The sequence below is a fragment of the Phyllopteryx taeniolatus genome, chromosome 10 (assembly GCF_024500385.1).
Source record: "Phyllopteryx taeniolatus isolate TA_2022b chromosome 10, UOR_Ptae_1.2, whole genome shotgun sequence".
NCBI classification, from domain to species: Eukaryota; Metazoa; Chordata; class Actinopteri; order Syngnathiformes; family Syngnathidae; genus Phyllopteryx; species Phyllopteryx taeniolatus.
The window spans coordinates 22,800,192-22,819,128 of NC_084511.1; the positions used below are offsets into that span (position 1 = coordinate 22,800,192).

Below are 18,937 nucleotides of genomic sequence, written 5' to 3' on the forward strand. Positions count from 1 at the left end.
AGTAATGCCTAATTAATCCATCCATTTTCTTCGATTTATCCGGAGTCGGGTCACGGGGCAGCAGCTGAAGCAGGAAACCCCAAACTTTGCTCTGCCCAGCCACTTCGTGTAGCTCTTCCGGGTTGACCGAGCCACCTCATCCGGCTCCTCTCAATGCGGAGGAGCAGCGGCTTGAGTCTGAGTCCCTCCTGGATGACCAAAATTCTCACCCTATCTCTAAGGGAGAGCCTGCACACCCTGCAGAGGAAGGTCATTTTGGCCAGTTCTATCTGCGATCTTGTTGTTTAGGTCATGGCCCACAGCTCATGACCATAAGTGAGGGTAGGAACGTATATCGACTGGTAAATCGAGAGTTTTTCCTTTCGGCTCAGCTCCTGCTTCACCACAACCGACAGATACAGAGTCTGCATCACTGCAGACGCTGCACCTCTCCGTCTACCAATCTCCTGCTCCATTGTTCCCTCGCTCGTGAACAAGACCCGAGGTACTTGAACTCCTCTACTTGGGGGAGGATATTTTCCACGACCCGGAGAGCCACTGTTTTCCGACTGAGGACCATAGCCTCAGCGATGGAAGTGCTGATTTTCATCCCAGCCGCTTAACACTTCGCTGCGAACCGCAACTACCAGACGAACCCTCCTCTCCAGAACCCCTGAATAGACCTTACCAAGAAGGCTGAGGACAACCCCTATTGTTGGAACACACCCTGCCTTGTCCGCGATGTCCACGCAGTGTTGCAGAGGCGTGTCAGCCAAGACAGCCCCACAACATCCAGAGCCTTTAGGGCGGATCTCACCGCCCACCTCAGAGTCCCCAGACTTCCTCATATGAAGGCATGTCTGTGGAATTGAGGAGGTCTTTGAAGAATTCGGCCCACCGACTCACAACATCCCGAGTTGAGGTCAGCAGCACCCTGTCCCCACTATACACAGTGTTGCTGGTGCACTACTCCCACCTTCTGAGACGCTGGATGGTGGACCAGAATTTCCTCGAAGCCATCCGGAAGTCATTCTCAATGGCCTCACTGAACTCTTCCCATGCCCGTGTTTTTGCCTCAGTGACCACCAAAGGTGAATTCAGTTTGGCCAGCCTGTACCCATCAGCTGCCTCTGGAGTCCCACTGGCTAAAAGGCTTGATAAGACTCCTTCTTCAGCTTGACAGCATCCTTTACTGCTGGTGTCCACCAATGGGTTCGGGGATTGCCGCCATAACAGACACCCGCCCCTTTATTCCCACAGCTCCAGTCGGCCACCTCAACAAAGCAGGCGTGAAACATGGTTCACCAAGACTCAATGTCCCCGCCTCCTTTGCAATGTGGTCGAAATTCTGCTGGTGGTGGGAGTTAAAACTACTTCTGACAGGGGACTCTTCCAGACATTCTCAGCAGACCCTCACAATACGTTTCAGTCTACCAGGCTAGACCAATATCTTCCCCCACCATCAGAGCCAACACCCCACAACGTGGGGATCGGTTGACAGCTTCGCCCCTCTCTCCACCCAAGTGTCCAAGACATGCAGCCGCAAGTCTGATGACACGACCACAAAGTCGACCATCGAACTGTGGCCTAGGGTGTCCTGGTGCCAAGTGTACGTGTGGAGACCCTTATGCTTGAACATGATGTTCGTTATGGACAATCCGTGATGAGCACAGAAGTCCAATAACAGAACACCGCTCGGGTTCTGATCGAGGGGGCCATTCTTCCCAATCGCGCCCATTCAGGTCTCACTGTCATTGCCTACGTTAGCGTTGAAGTCCCCCAGAAGAACGAGGGAGTCCCACTGGCCAAAAAGGCCCCAGTAGTCCCCGAGCGGTGTTTTGTTATTGGATGACCAATTTATGCAGAAATTTAAGAAATTCCAAAGGGTTAACATACTTTTTCCTAGAACTATATATTAATTGCAATACGTCCCGTCTCCCAAGTCTGAGCAGAGTACCATCTAAGGCCTCTTACTTTGATTCTTGTGACATCATTTTAAGGCAGTGACATCGCCTTGACTCTTTGATATGGAGTACATGTCACTTATATTATCTGCCAATAAAACCAGTGTATTTATACTACCTACGCCTTGTAACCATGAAAGGCTTCTCATTTAGGTTTCCTCAAAGTATATATATTATACTATAGACTCTCATTTTATTTTATTTATTTATTTATTTTTGGACAGCGAATACTTTAGTATGTTTCAGTAATTTTAAATGTGTGTGAGAGGGGTAAAATTATAGGATTAGAAAAATGTTTTTGGTATTGTCTCTCCATATCGCAGATTTTCACCTATCGTGAGGAGGGCCTGGAACATATACCCCATGATAAATGGGTTCATTGTACCTTCTTTTGCACCGCCCTCTGTAATGATAGCAGCCTGGGTGAGTTTGTGTGTTGCTGTATGTGTGTGTCACAGGATCTATGAACAGTATCCACTGCAAGAGCAGGTATTAGTTGTACAAAGTGGGAAAAAAAAAGAGAGACTGCCTGTGTCACCAATGGCATCGTGTGCGACAAATCAGACTTGCTTGCAATCAAGTCATTCAGTATACTTCACCTGAGATCGTGCAATATCAGCAGACACACTCGCGCACAAATTACTTGCGGCCACTGACAAGAGAAACACTTCGCTCTCAGCCGAGCTCCACTCTGCCTAGTTACACCAAATCACCATTGCATTCCTTACGCCTGTGCAGCACACAAGTATTATTCCACACTCAGGCGCACACACATGCATGCACGCCCAGACATTATCGTGATGGTGTGCAGGAGAGGCAGGGCTCTGGTTTCATTGAGGCTGGAGGCAGCTGTTAGGTTAGAGTCTCGTGGTTTGTATGCTTTAGCTGCTTGCCACTCCACCTCGGAGATACCATCTCTGGTGAGTACAATACAAGGATAATAGCACTAGATGGGGGTTGGGGAACTTCAAAACTGTAGTCCTCGAGAGAGAAAACTCAAGGTAGTTGTTTCTTGCCAATGTGTGAGCAAGTCTGAACAAATAACAAAGCAGTGTTCAAACTCCACGTTAAGCTCAAGCTTTTACAGCAACTTTATCAGTACTTGTGCTCTTACTGTAGCATTTATGAGTAGTTGAATAATTACAATTCTTTTTATGGATCGTTTTCCATGATTGTTCCTTTCACATGCGCTTTGTGGACACATACAAGAGGTCCTCAGTTTATGACAGTCCTGTCATGCGTGATTTCGAAGTTACAAACTGCGCATATTAGTAGTTTGTTGGATGGCGTAAGAATACATGATTACATGGCATAAGAGGGCACTCTCAATTACTGCCTTACTGATTTGTTTTATATTTATGACAAAAAAAAAAAGTTCATACAAATATTTACTGTAATTAGGTTAGCTTCAATTGGCTTGTGACAAGTTCAGGGTGTACCCTGCCTCTCGTCATTAAGCCCGCTGCACACCGAGCGATGTGGCAGAACCTGACTGAACTCAGGCGCAGCGTACGCAGTTGGACAACTAGTTTTCATAAGTGGCTGACGTTTTTGAATTGCTGGTGCACTGCATTGCAACGTTGCAGATTTTAACACCCAATCAAAATAAATGCACAAATGCTTTCACACACAAAAAAAAAAAAGTAAAATATTTGTGTTAAATGACCTGTGGATGAAATAGTGAAGTGTGCGGTCTCTGCCACCAAAATGCACATGAGCAATGTACTTATTGCATCGGGTACAATCGGTGAATGGGGCAAGACAGCCTCTCAAAATATTTTTTCTGGCAGCCCGCTTCTATCTTTTTATGGTTTAATAAAAGTGCTACAGTACAGTAGAGTATATGGTATGTGGAGCCTCAAAACACAATACTGGGTCGCAGTTTTCTCTCGAAGCGTATCGGTAGATGTGCAGGGCTCAATCACTCAATGTGCGAGTGTGAGTCGCCAACTCATTTTTTTTCAATGTTGCGCGGTGCGTGGCAGGCCTGACTGATAGGCCTCGGTGCATTCAGAATGTTTTACTAATTCATGTTACGTCGCCGCTGTAGAAACGGAATTCCGTATTTGGGCACAACCACGGGAACCGCACACAGAAGTTAAAATAGTAAATTAATTATTTTATTGCAGCTAGAACAGTTTCCATTTTTTTCGGAAGACACCTACAATATGTTGGGAGTGTTTCTGAGGGAATTTTTGTCTTATCTCTGTGAACATTTGGAAGGCCCGAGGTCACTGATGTTGGTCCTGAGAAAAGGCCTGTCTTGCAATCTCTTTTCCATTTCATCCACTTTGAACTTCTCCAAGTCTGCTCCTACAAAGTCAGAAGCATGGGCTTATCCAAAATGTCATAATGACTGATGTATTCAACAATTGAGAGATGTGTCCCAAATTCCAATGCTGTTGCTACGTGCAGTTCGTGTGTTGCATGAAAGGACAAAGACAAATACAGTACAGTGAACCCCATTTATCACGGGAAATCCGTTCTAGAACCTCCCGCAATAGGTAAAAATCTGTCATATGTCGAGACCCAAAAAAAACTTTTAAAATAGTTTTACCCCTCCCAAGCGATTTTAAGACATTCTTATTAAACACAAGTTATTGAAACTCACTTTTTAGAATTATCCTTAGCACCTTTTCTCACTCTCTTGCTGTCAAAAATCAAACCATATAATTTCCTTTACAAAATTCTCCTATTTTATTGCTAACATAATGCAGAATGCCATAGACGGGGTAACAGAAATTAGCATCAGTGTTACGGAAATCGTTACCTGTAATGAGCTTTTTTTGAGGGGCGGGGGAGCGGTGTCGTCCTACTGCAATATGATTAACTGGTTGCAAAGACGAGATTGTCACAAACTAAACAAGCAGGCTCTTTGAAGCTAATGAGGAGCACCGCCTGAGCCTGAGCTTTTTTACCCCCTTCCCAGCTGAGCAAATTGGGGAAGGTCAGCAGTACACACACAGTGCACATAGGAGGGAGGAAGGGAGACACGTGATACAGGGATAGTTAAGAAAATGAGTGACATCAGCAAGAAAAAGAGAAAAATCTGGACACATTTAAATTTTATCAACAATGCAAAGCCAGAAAAAAAGGTGCCAGTGTGTCTAGCACTATGTAATAGAAGGGATCACCCACATTGTGCCTGCTGGCACCAGGTAGCCCCTAAGAACCACATGAGTAGCCTGTGGGTCTGTTGTAAAAATAGCTCACCAGTGATAAGACATTGTGATTTACTAAGAATGTTATTTATTTCTTTTAACTTGAAACGCGTTTATTACTGTGCCAAATATTCTATACAGTATTTTGTTTAAAAATAAAATATTGTCTTCAATGTGCAAAATAATACATTTTAGTGCTGTAATTACAATACTATGTTACTGTGATTATTATTTTTGTTTTACTCAAGGTTATCAGAATCATCAGAACCTGATACCGGCTCACACCTGGACAAGCATATATTCTCTCTGCTCTGTGGGAACAATGAATATCAAAATGACAAATCGTGGCACTGTATTACAATGAAGGGGGGGGGTCCTCTTCTTGCTCTTAATTATATGGAATGTATTCCAGCAGAGCTCAATGCTGCCTGGCATGTTGTGGCACATTGCGATAGTACACTGAAGAAGAACTCTAAATTCTGACTTGCCTGTACAGTAATCCCTCGTTTATCACTGGGCTTAGGTTCCGGACCACTCCCACAACAGGTGAAATCCGTAAAGTAGCGACCACGTTTTTTGATTATTAATACAGATTTTACATGAACCTTCCCAAACTCTTATAATCTTCCCCACAGTCCTCTTAACCCCCACCATCCTCTTATAAACACTTTCTATACTATAAATACACCTTTTTAAAGTCTTAAACATACGGGTAATGCACAGTAGTACTGTACTGTACTTTTCTCTTTGTTTTACAGTTTTGTTTTAGGATAGGAAGCATTTATTTTCATTCATTCATTCATCCTCCGTTCCGCTTATCCTCACTAGGGTCGCGGGTGTGCTGGAGCCTATCCCAGCTATCTTCGGGCGAGAGGCGGGGTACACCCGAACTGGACGCCAGGCAATTATTTTATCACGAAGAAATTACAGCATACCTTCACAATGCTGCGATTTAGCACATTATGCCTGATATGAATATGAAAAAAAATGAATGCACTGAATCCACAATAGTTGAACCGTGATATAGCGAAGGAAAACTGTAGACTGTAAAAACCATAAAACAATTTAAAAAAATAAAATAAAATCTATGATATAGCAGGCTGGGGAATGAAGTACTGTGATATAGCGGGGGTTCTGTAGTCATTAATAGAGAGGTCTGTCCCAATCCTGTTTACTGCATATTGTGTCATCGCATACATTTTGTGAGCTCCATGACAGGAAAAGTACTGTAGGTTACTGTATGTGTTCGTACTGTATCTGTTCTAGGAGGTCATACGTTTGTACCAAGAATGTGTTCCTATTCAGCATTCTTTTTCTGAGGGAGAATTTAAGGGGATTAAGTGGTGCACAAAGAGAGCAAGACCAGTGCTGATTGGGTCCAATGGGGCATAAGTGACAGGACCTCCACTGCTGACCACTTCATTCAAACCTCATGCTCTCTCGTAGCATTGTGCTTTGTTCCTTCGTTGTAGCACAGGTTTGACTTCAATCCACTCTCTCCCTCATTTTATAGTTTAGCTCCTCCCATGGAATATAGAGTGACTTTTTTTTTCAGCTGAAATGAGAATTCCTTTTGTCCCTCAGGAAGCCCGCTGAGAGGAAGCAGCTGCAGTTTGCTGCCATGTTGCTATCGCTCGGTTGATTTGTCATTTCCTGTGGCCGCCATGAGCAGGAGCAGCTTTTAAACCGCCTCATTACACCACACTGCGTTTTCTCTGTCCGCAGGACATGAAGACATGGAGGTGACGTGGTCAAACCTTTACCGTACACTGACCGTCTGACCGGATTCACCTCACTTGAACAAGCTGATTTTGAGGATTTCAGTGGGACAATGTCTACAGCAGAAACCAAGATCGCAGGCTTGTCATGGGCGAGGGTCTGCAAGGAGTGTGGGCAGCAGCATGAGGGCCAGGAAAGCCACCTGTACGAGTACCCTGAAGATGTGGATGACGAGCTGGTGTGCCACATCTGTCTGCAGCCCCTCATCAAACCCATGGACACCCCCTGTGGACACACTTACTGCTTTGACTGTCTGGGCAGCTTCTTGAAAGATAAGGATTTTTGCCCTGTGGACCGGCAAAGGCTGCAGCTTCACCAGTGTCGGCCCTCCACCCTGTTGGTTAAGAACCTGCTGGACAAGCTGGCTGTGATGTGTCCTTACTATGCCGAGTGCCAGCAACAGATGCAACGCTGTGAACTTCAACCTCATCTCCACAATAGGTACCACTCCTCTGGCTTGTTTGATAAGTCAGCTAAAGATTGACAGAAAATGCCAGCAGTATTAGTCCATTTGTTATAATAATAATAATAATACAGTGGTGCCTTGAGATACAAGTGACCCAACTGTTGAGTTTACCCCTGATGAGACTGTTCACAAACTGAAATATTTGAAGCGGTTTCCCATTGAAATGAATGCAAATAGAATTAATTCTTTCGAGCCCCAGAACCGAGTTACGTTTACCTTGTTGGTATTGGTGTGTAGTTAAAAATAAATCCAGTACAAAAGAGAAATAAGTGAAAACACATCGACATATTGGGTGAATTCCCTAATGGCTGCTTTAAACCAAAATGGTCCAAAATCCTTTCGTGTGTGTCCACTGAACTTCGTCAATCAGTAAAAACTGGCGTTGGGGGATAATGTTTTCAAACTTTCCAGGCGGCGCTACTGAGTGAGTTGTGTGGGGTTGTGTTGGAAAACCCTAAAATACAAACACTTTCTCCAGGATAGATACACCTTCAAAAATTGGTGAGCTTTCGTTTTTTGGCCATGTTGAGGCCCCAAAAAGGTGATTTCCCAAGCCTGAAGAAAAATAAACAGCGCATTTCTTAGAGGGCTTATACCTCAGTTTTTAAACCGTCCATATAAAAGTTCCCTTAGTTTTTTAAAATCTCTCTCCAGCGCAATTGGCACTACAGTGCACATCATAGAAGATCCAGGATGTATTCACCTTTTCCTTTTACACAGAATCAAGCAAAAGTGTGATATATGTAGTTGCAGTCCCCTTATACAAAAGGTGTCCCACAGAATTAAAAAGTACAAAATGGGTCAACTAAACTAGCATAACTAACAATGAGAAAATGTCAAACAATTACCAAATAAGTTAAAGTGTAGAGAGCAAGTGCATAACAAGCTAATAGTGATGCATGTGGAAAAATACACTCCTTCTTGCCGATGTTGAGGAAAGAAGATTTAGCAGTTAAATATTAAAGCCAAATCCTGCAGCTTCTTAGTTTAGCATAAATACTAACAAATGGGCTAATGTTTCTACTATATGATGTCTAAGGTGCACCAAAGTCACACATTTAAATGCATGTGTTTAATCCTGGGGTAGTTATGAGCCACACAGCTTCTCAGCTGAGGGACAGTAACTTCCTTGACACTTCCTGCCGGTTGCTAGGCAACATGTCTGGACATTTATTGAAGAAATCAAACAGACAGATTTAGCTTCAGCCTGATTGCTGTTTAATGCTAAACTAAGGTTGATGGCTGTATTTTAATACTAATGGACACGAGACAAGAGTGGTATTGATCTTCTCTAATCAGCTGCTAAAAAGCCTGCAAGCTCATTTGTAATTTAATGCATTATACAGCAAATTCACTGGTCACATCATTAGGTACACTTGCATTTATGCAAACTGACAGCCCCCCACTCCAATAGAGCACTGTATTGTGGAAAGGGAGGGAGTCCCAACACAGCCATACATTATGTAAGTGTGTGTGTATTATTATAAAAAGTGTGCCATTGTGCTCCACTTCATAGAATACTAAAACAAAAAAAAACATCAACAGAAGAGTGGTGTATGTACAGTAAAAATATGAGACCTGCTTTGACTGCTACAAGTATATGTTTGATTGTGTAACATCACCATCACAAATGCACAATCACTTCCTCTGAGACATGCAAAACTTGAGGTTTCAGAGTTTGAGGCGAACTATAAATCACTCGCCTTGTTATCCACATGGTCAGCGAGGTGCTTATGTCTGAGGTCGGCCGTGATGACGCAGCCTGTTGTGGTTGGCAGGCAGCAGCCGCTCTGTGCAAACAACCAAGGGGGGCAAAGTTCGGATATGAGGAACAAGCAGACTAAAGTATCGAAAGCAGTTTGAGTTTTTATTCCATATCCTTGATGTCCATCTTAAGGTCCACATACTAGGATAATCTTTGTCTTTACTAGTAAGACACTTCAGCGCACTGATAGAACAACTGTCTTACTAGTTATGTTTTTCCATCACTAGTTCCACTTTTGGCCCATGAGTATGAATTTAAACCATACACTAAGCTACTCTTCTGCACTAGTAATGCAACTAAGCCTAAATATTAGGCATGTGTCACGCGTTAGTAGCCTCCTTATCAAGGATATCAAATAAATGGCTTTCCATAAAGTCATTAGAGCATTTATGCAATGTCGTTGATATCCATTTTAAGGTCTGTACTAGTATGCTCTTTGTCCTCAGTAGTAGGACAACTCTGGCATATTATGATGACAACTACAAGTTACTAGGGAGGAAGAATTGTGCACTATCTGACAACTGCATGCTACTGGTACTACTAATTACTTAAAACTCTACTAGTTAGCACTTAGCCCTTCACTAGTAGCACACAGTGGTCAACTGGTGCAGTTTTACCTCATTAGTAACAGGTCCTACTAGTATGCCAAAATTGTCCTATGAGAGAGGACAAAGATTTTAGTAGTACATAGACCTTAAAGTAGTAGGACTACTAGGAATGACTAGGGCTCTGTTGTAGAATACGTAATTAAACCTTACGAGTAAACAATATTACTGCACTAGTAACACTACTAGGCCCAACTAGCTATAATGTGTCACACACTAGTAGCCTCCTGGACCCTACTAGTAGTATCAAAATGCCCACTAGTAGTTTTGCCTCACTAGTAACTTGTCCTACTAGTGTTTCAAAGTTGTCCTACTAGTGTGCAGGGATGTCATACAGTCGTGGAAGGCAGTCATGAAAAAAAACCATTTCCAGTAAGACACAGTGCACTGAATGGTTTTACGAAGGAGGACACAGAGCGTACTACTACTACATGGACCTTAAGCTGGATATCGAGGACATCACATAAATGCTCAAACGGCTATATGGAAAGATGTTTGAGCATTTTTTTATATATATATCTTTGATAAGAGGGCTACTAGTGTGTGACACATGCATACTAGTTGGGTCTAGTAGCATTATTAGTGCAGCACAATAGTTTACTAGTAAGGGTTAATTCTGCATTAGTAGGCCGAAAGTGGCACTAGTAGTGCAAAAAACCATTAGACACAGTTGTGGACACAGTTGTTCAACTAGTGTGCGAAATTGTTTTGCTAGTGAGGACAAAGCGTGTACCAGTACCTGAACTTTAAGCTAGATATTAAGGACAGAGTAAATGCGCAAACACCTTTCCACACTCGAGCGGACACAGTCTTCTGTGCACTCGAACGAACTTGACACGCATACTTGTAACATTTAAGCATATTTATCATGTTTTTCCTCTCTGTTTTTATGTCCACCCTGCTCATTGGACCTCGTAATGCTGCCATTTCCATTTATTTATTTAAAAGCCAGTGATCAGTCATCACTTCTCCCTGAGCATATTCTCTGTCTTTGCCCAGATGTCCCCCTTTCAGGAGACTCCGGGAGGAAGCGGAGAAGAGGAAGAGGCCTTCGTGGAATGAACTGAAGGGGCGTAAAGGCGACGGCGAGCTGTTTGCTGATGCTAAACATGCAGAAACGCCGCCACGCAGCGCCACCAGAGACCTGCCCGATCCTGGACTCATTAACCCTGCCTATGAAGAAAATGAGGATGGTATGGAGTACTTGTCATCAAAAAGCTTCTATTGCATAAGTCTTTCCCTCATGATTGGCTAATGTTTAGCTGAGTTGGCTAGAAATGATCTCACTGATGTGCCCATCCCACGTCTATGGGGAGTGATTGTAGACGCATTAGAATTGCTGATTGTTGAGTCCCTAAGTCTGCCACGGGTGAATCATTAGTGTAGCTGCAGGAACACGCAGCACATCACAGTTGTTCTTACCAGACACCCTTTGACTGGAAAATTACAACCAGCTTCTTGCAAGCCTGTCTGGAACTACGTCTAGTTATGATGTAGTTCAGATATGTTCCAGACCCAGGTTACTAACCCTAACTCAACTTTCGTTTTACCTCTCACACGATTTAAATGGTTAAACCTAGTGCCTTTTCTTAAGGCCTCTTTATACTCCCGCGGTCACGCGGCCCCCAACGCCCACAATGCATCACGTGACCGACGAATTGCCCCGCGCAGCACCTCTGCATAGCTAGCCGCACACCCGACAAAAATAGTTGCTTCGCGTCGAACGCCGCGGATATAATCTCTCGCGATTGGGCCGTTTTAGTCACATGCTGCGATGACGTACCAGCGTGCCCTTGGTTCTACATAGCATACCGTGCCGCAGTGACGTCAGTGCAGTCGCCGTCCGCGCGAGTATAAAGAAGCCTTTAGTGTCTGTTTTCACTCTCTCACAGTCAAGAAATGGGAGACCATCATATAACATCACTGAGGAAAACAAAAGACTCATTTGCAGAGTTCTCCAAATAACAGTCAAAAGTGTGCTTGCTTTTAGCTGTTAATTTGTCACTGCTTGTGGAGGTTTATTGTAAAAACTGACACATAAAACCAAAAGACAATTTAAAAGCAAAAATGTTAAACCAAACCATATAACAAGTCTGCTAGCTTAATGGCAACATATAATGTGAAACACCATAGACAGGCTAACAGAAATTAGCATAGATGTTACCGTAATTGTAAACCTGTAAAGCTTCTTCAACACAGATGGAGGAGTGACACAGGCAGTAAAAGAAAATTAAACATTGTGTATTTTAACACAAAAATGTTCAACCAGATGATTTAATTTTGTCTAACAAAAGTCCACTAGCTTAATGCTAACCATATAATGCAAAATACCATAGATAGGGTAATGGAAATGAGCATAGATGTCATCGACACATGGAGCAGAAACACATACAGAGCACACAACAATACTCACAATACTCATATTCTCTCTGCTCTGTGGGAACGACAACTATTACTGCAGCTTAGTAGGGGACCTTCTTTGCCTCTTCTTGCTCTTAAATGCGCTGCATCTACATACAAGAGACCTCAGTGCTGCTCAGCATGTTGGTACTACACTGAAGACTTGCAACTCTATATTTGAACTTGCCTATTTTAAAACTCATAAAGCGTGATCGTTTAAAAATCCACATATAGCAGGGGCGTCAACGATAAAAGGCAATATACCGGACGTTACTGTAGTATGTGCCAATAGGAGGTACATAAAATAGGTAGAAATAGTAGCTTCACATCTCAATATTGTTATTTGACACATTGAGTGATGCAGATAACTGAATGATTTTGTGTTTTTCATAGTGCTGATACTTCCTAACTAGTAAAAGCAATGTGTATTGGTTCAATGAGATCTGTGTGACGACAGTCCTCCCTGCTGTCCTGTTTGGTTTACCTATCTACACCACAAAATCGAACATCATGTGCCGTTCTGTCTATTGACACTGCATTATGTCATATTTACATTATTTATTTACAACTGAAGGCCTTTCACCTCTGCTTCAGTACAGGCGTCAGTTGAAACATGGGGTGATTTGTATTTTTCTCTTTCTTATCAATGATAAGCAACAATTTACAGTACAGTGCTCAACATAAACGGGCACGCCCCTACAGATTAGTTAGACAACATTGAGTATTGTTTCAGAATCAATATTTGTTCTTGTTTTCACTGAGAAATAAATCCAAAGGTTACTTTTCAAAGGGAGTGTGCTCACTCTCGGGTGCATCTCAATAAACTAGAATATTATAGAAAACGTTCAAGTTCAATTGAGAAGTGAAACTCGTATTAAATAGACTCACTACATGGAGAGAAGTGTTTCATGATATAATTTTGATGATTACGAAACCCCTACAATTCTCAAGAATGTAAACTATTACATTAGAAACAAAATTATTTTTAATGTAGAATTTAGTTAGAAATTTGCCCTCTGAAAAAGTATTTTCCTATTTGTTTACTAGATCTTTACAATATATTTTGAATTTAATGATGGAAATACATCGACTTTTTTATAATATGCAGATTTATTGTGATGCACCCGTATGTGGAGCACTTTAAAACTCTTGAAGTGCAACCGAATAGTATCGCTTTGGAGTTGTTCCATGTAACGTTTGCAAACTGTTGTAATCCTTGTCATAATTTGCAGTGTCTATAATAACATTTTAACAGGATTACAACACGCAGGTGGTCATCACATAACGTACAACTTTAAAAATAATATGTAAAATTGTACAGCTAAAGATTAGCTACTGTCATGTACTGATGGCCAGTACATGATTTTGAAGTCAAAGTAAATCTTAATCATGACTAATTTCTAATATACAGTGGTGCCTTGAGATCTGAGTTAAATTTGTTCTGTGACCATGCTCTTCTCTCAAAACACTCTTATCTCAAAACATAGTTCCCCATTAAAATGAATGGACATGCAATTAATCTGTTCCAACCTTTTTCTTTCTTTTAAAAATGTTTTTAACATTTTTTTAATCAAGAAAAGTTACAGTATATTCTAAAACCCGGGTGTCAAACTCCTTGTATTTCAGGGGCCACCTACAGCCTTGTTTGATGTCAAACTGGACTGGACCACTAAAATCATACTTAATGTAATGCGAAACAAATCCAAGTACATTAGGAAAATCTTTTGATTTAATTACATTTTTAAAAATCCTTTTACAAAACCATATTTTTTGTGAAAATGTTGCTTCAGTTTGTCATCTACATGTGTGCATAATAACTCATCGCACTTTAAAATTCAACCTATGAAGACGCAGGAATTATCACAACTGTATTCTCTTCGTTAGCATTTTAATTCTCAAAATTATCCTTCGTCGCCACCACCACTGCAATATCTTATTTATATTTTCACTTTGGTGGCACGGTGGCCGGCTGGTTAGCACATCGGCCTCACAGTTCTGGGAATCCAGGCCCTCCCCTCTGTGGAGTTTGCATGTTCTCCCTGTGCTTGCATGGCTTTTCTATGGGTACTCTGGTTTCCTCCCACATCCCAAAAACATGCATGGTAGGTTGATTGAAGACTCTAAATGCCCGTAGGTATGAATGTGAGTCAGAATGGTTGTTTGTGCCCTGCGATTGGCTGGCGACCAGTTCACGGTGTACACCGCTTCTCGCCCAGTGTGAGGATAAACTGTATGAAAAATGGGTGGATGGATATTTTTACTTTCAAATTCATCCTGTGGGCCAGATTGTACTCTCGAGCGGACCGATTTCGGCCCCCGTGCCGTATGATTGAGACCCCTGTTGTGAAATAGTCAGAAAAACATAAGAAGAGAATGTTAAAATATTAACTGGTTTTATGAAGTGTAATCAAGTCTCTCACACGCACGCACCCAGACACACACACATTCTGTAGTACATTCGCGTGCTGTGCTGTCACTTTGTCACTCCCACACTCACTCTACCCCGCCACCCTTTTGTGCTCCTGTCATGCAACAGGAAGGCTCAGTATCTCTTGTCAGCTCTTATGTTCCAAAAACTTTAGTTTTACATGTCTTTTAATAAGAAAACATGCAATCAACAGTATGGTATTGCGTACAAATACACTAACAACATTTGCACCCTTAAGTGACCTTCAATTTTTCTTTAATAATGTAATAAGACTTACAGCCTCTTCTGTTGTGTAAACCCTCCACATTCAATTAGTGTGAATGACTCACATCTTCTGCAGAATATACTCTTCGTTACCGTATCTTTGTAACTTCTCTGGCATAATGGATCTCTTATCCACAGCTTAAAATTGTTTTTAACACCCTTGGTTGGTGTTATTTTGTGTGTGTTACATTGTTAGCCTGTGTGGCTGTGGTGTTTTCCACTGTATGCTTGATGGGGACTATGTGGTTGTTTCAAATACAAAAAGTGTAACTCTCTATGTTTTATGGTTAGTTTTTGAGTAAACTCCAACTGGTAGTGGCAATCAACAGATTGAAGCATCTTTTTTTTTAATCTCAAGTTTGGGCTCTTAAGTCAAAGCAAAAACTTGGCTGATTGACTGCTCGTATCTCACAAAACTTGTAAGTCAGGTCACTCATATCTTGAGGCACCACTGTAAAATGGTATTTAAAATGGAGGAAAGCAGGACAGATGTTTTTATGACCACGTGGTTGTTGTTCTTATCGTTGCCAGACAACACGCCACTTCGCTCTAGCCTAGTGGCCGAGTCCAATGTGGTAGAGCTCTTCAGAGACGAGGCAGACGAAGACCTGGGCTTGCGCATCGTGGGGGGCAAAGACACGCCGCTTGGCAACATCGTCATCCAGGAGATCATACGTGACTCGCAAGCCGCTCGTGACGGTCGACTAGCACCTGGAGACCACATCTTAGAGGTGAGAGTGAGCCTTCTCAAATGTATAGACCTTGTCGCCATGACATCACACGTATCTCCAGGTAGGGCTGGGCGATTAGGGAAAAAATAATGATCACGATTATTTTGATTGATAATGAGATCACGATTAATAAATATAATTAATTGATTTTGAAACTTTGTATTTATTTAACTACCAAAACTCAACTTCACACTCTCCTGCGAACCGTGAGAGTTGGAAATCACGGCCTGATGAAGCCAACAGAACCACATCATCTGCAAAAAGCAGAGATGCAATTCTGAGGCCACCAAACCGGACCCCCTTTCCGCCTCGGCTGGGCCTAGAAATTCTGTCCATAAAAGTTATGAACAGAATCGGTGACAAAGGGCAGCCTTGGCGGAGTCCAGCCCTCACTGGAAACGAGTCCGACTGACTGCCGGCAATGCGTACCAAACTCTCACAGCGGTCGTACAGGGACCGAACAGCCCGTATCAGGTGGTTCGGTATCCCATACTCTCGAAGCACCTCCCACAGGACTCCACGAGGGACACAGTCGAACGCCTTCTCCAAGTCCACAAAACACATGTAGACTGGTTGGGCGAACTCCCATGCACCCTCGAGGACCCTGCCGAGGGTGAAGAGCTTGTCCGCTGCTTCACGGCCAGGACGAAAACCACACTGCTCCTCCTGAATCTGAGATTCGACTTCCCGACGGACCCTCCTCTCCAGCGCCCTTGAATAGACCTTACCAGGGAGGCTGAGGAGTGTGATCCCCCTGTAGTTGGAACACACCCTCCGGTCCCCCTTCTTAAAAAGGGGGACCACCACCCCAGTCTGCCAATCCAGAGGCACTGTCCCCAATGTCCACGCGATGTTGCAGAGGCGTGTCAACTAAGACAGCCCTACAGCATTCAGAGCCTTGAGGAACTCCAGGCGAATCTCATCCACCCCTGGGGCCTTGCCACCGAGGAGCTTTTTAACCACCTTGGTGACCTCAACCCCAGAGATAGGAGAGCCCGCCTCAGATACCCCAGACTCTGCTTCCTCATGGGAAGGCGTGTCGGTGGAATTGAGGAGGTCTTCAAAGTATACTCCCCACCGATTCACAACGTCCCGATTCGAGGTCAGCAGCGTCCCATCCCCAGTATACACAGTGTTGATGGTGCACTGCTTCCCCATCCTGAGACGCCGGATGGTGGACCAGAATTTCCTCAAAGCTGTCCGGAGGTCATTCTCCATGGCCTCACTGAACTCCTCGCCCGCTCGGGTTTTTGCCTCAGCGACTATCTAAGGCGCATTCTGCTTGGCCAGCGGGTACCCATCAGCTGCCTCAGGAGTCCCACAGTCCAGAAAGGCCTGATAGGACTCCTTCTTCAGCTTGACGGCATCCCTCACCGCTGGTGTCCACCAACGGTTCGGGGATTGCCGCCACGACGGGCACCGACTACCTTACAGCCACAGCTCCGGTCGACCGTCTCGGCAATAGAGGCGCGGAACATGGTCCACTCACTCAATATCCCCCACATCCCCCAGGACGTGGGTGAAGTTCTGCCGGAGGTGGGAGTTGAAACTCCTTCTGACAGGGGATTCTGCCAGACGTTCCCAGCAGACCCTCACAATACGTTTGGGCCTGCCACGTCGGACCGGCATCTTCCCCCATTATCGGAGCCATCAGTTGATAGCTCCGCCCCTCTCTTCACCCGAGTGTCCCAGACATGCGGACGCTAGTCCGATGACAGGACCACAAAGTCGATCTTCGAATGGCGACCTAGGGTGTCCTGGTGCACGTGTGGACACCCTTATGCTTAAACATGGTGTTCGTTATGGGCAATCCGTGGTGAGCACAGAAGTCCAATAACAGAACACCACTCGGGTTCTGATCGGGGGGCCGGTTCGTCCGAATCACGCCCTTCCAGGTCTCACTGTCATTGCCCACGTGAGCATTGAAGTCCCCCAGCAGAACGATGGCGTCCCCAGCGGGAGCGCTCTCCAGCACCCCCTCTAAGGACTCCAAAAAGGGTGGGTACTCTGAACTGCTGTTTGGTGCATAGGCACAAATAACAGTCAGGACCCGTCCCCCCGCCCGAAGGCAGAAGGAGGCTACCCTCTTTTCCACAGAGTGAACCCCAACGTACAGGCGCCGAGCCGGTGGGCAATAAGTATACCCACACCTGCTCGGCGCCTCTCACCGTGGGCAACTCCTGAGTGGAAAAGAGTCCAACCCCTCTCAAGTAGACTGGTACCAGAGCCCAAGCCGTGTGTGGAGGCGAGCCCGACTATATCTAGTCTGAACTTCTCAACCTCACACACCAGCTCGGGCTCCTTCCCTGCCAGAGAGGTGACATTCCACGTCCCTAGAGCCAGTTTCTGTAGCCGGGGTCGGATCGCCAAGGTCCCCGCCTTCGGCCACCGCCCAGCTCACACTGCACCCGACCCCTATGGCCCCTCCCAGAGGTGGTGAGCCCATGAGACCCCCCCCCATGTTACCCTTTCGGGCTGTGCCCGGTCGGGCCCCATGGGTGCAGGCCCGGCCAACAGGCGCTCGCCTTTGAGCCCCACCTCCAGGCCTGGCTCCAGAGGGGGGCCCTGGCGACCCGCTTCCCGGCAAGGGAAACCTAGATCCATATATTTTCTTCGTCATAGGATTTTTTTGGAGCCGTGCTTTGTCTGGTCCCTCACGTAGGACCTGTTTGCCATGGGTGACCCTACCAGTGGCGTGAAGCCCCAGTCAACTTAGCTCCTCGCATCATTGGGACACACAAACCCTTCCACCACGATAAGGTGACTGCTCAAGGAAAGGAACATCACAACAGTGCATATCATTATTATAATGTTTTTTTTCATGGAAAAATAAGCGTGTGATAAGCGTACCTAGTAGAGGTAAGTGACTACACCATTCTATCCATCCATTCATCGATATTCTTTTTTTTTTTTTTCTTGTTTTTTTAATTTATTATTATTATTATTATTTTTATTTTTTTAAATAGGTGACTGTGGGCAAGAGGTGGGGTACACCCTGGGCTGGGTGCCAACTATCCTCAGGGCACAAATAGACAAACAAGCACATGCACATTCACACCTGTGGACAATTTAGATTGTTCAGTGAACCTAACATGCATGCTTTTGGAATTTGGGGCTAAGCTGGTGTTCCTGCAGAAAAGCCACGTAAAGCACGGAAGAACATGCAAACCTCACAGCAAGGCCGGAGCTGAAATTCGAACCCTCAACCTCAGAATTCTGAGGCAGATGTGCGAACCACTTCTCCAAACATCCTGCCCAATCTAAAACATTCATTCATTCATCCATCCAGGTAAAGAAAATCTCTTTTGCAATGCCGACATGGCTGCAAACAGCAGAGTAAAAGAAGGCAAAAATAAAAGCACTTTTCTAAAAGCAAATCTCTAATGTACTTTTAA

General features: G+C 44.2%; 1 protein-coding gene across 2 annotated transcripts in view; it reads left to right on the forward strand.

Moving 5' to 3' along the window:
* The window catches only part of lnx2b (ligand of numb-protein X 2b), a 33,044-nt gene that overhangs the window by 4,432 nt on the left and 9,675 nt on the right, over positions 1–18,937 (forward strand). The window contains exons 1-4 of one of the 2 annotated variants that reach the window (XM_061788697.1): positions 2,716–2,863; positions 6,830–7,324; positions 10,719–10,912; positions 15,343–15,542. In XM_061788697.1, the coding sequence (XP_061644681.1) occupies positions 6,936–7,324; positions 10,719–10,912; positions 15,343–15,542 (783 nt within the window). In that variant the 5' untranslated portion in view covers positions 2,716–2,863; positions 6,830–6,935. Of the gene's footprint in view, positions 1–2,715; positions 2,864–6,829; positions 7,325–10,718; positions 10,913–15,342; positions 15,543–18,937 lie in introns of those variants that run through there. The other variant, XM_061788698.1, reaches the window with a different exon arrangement.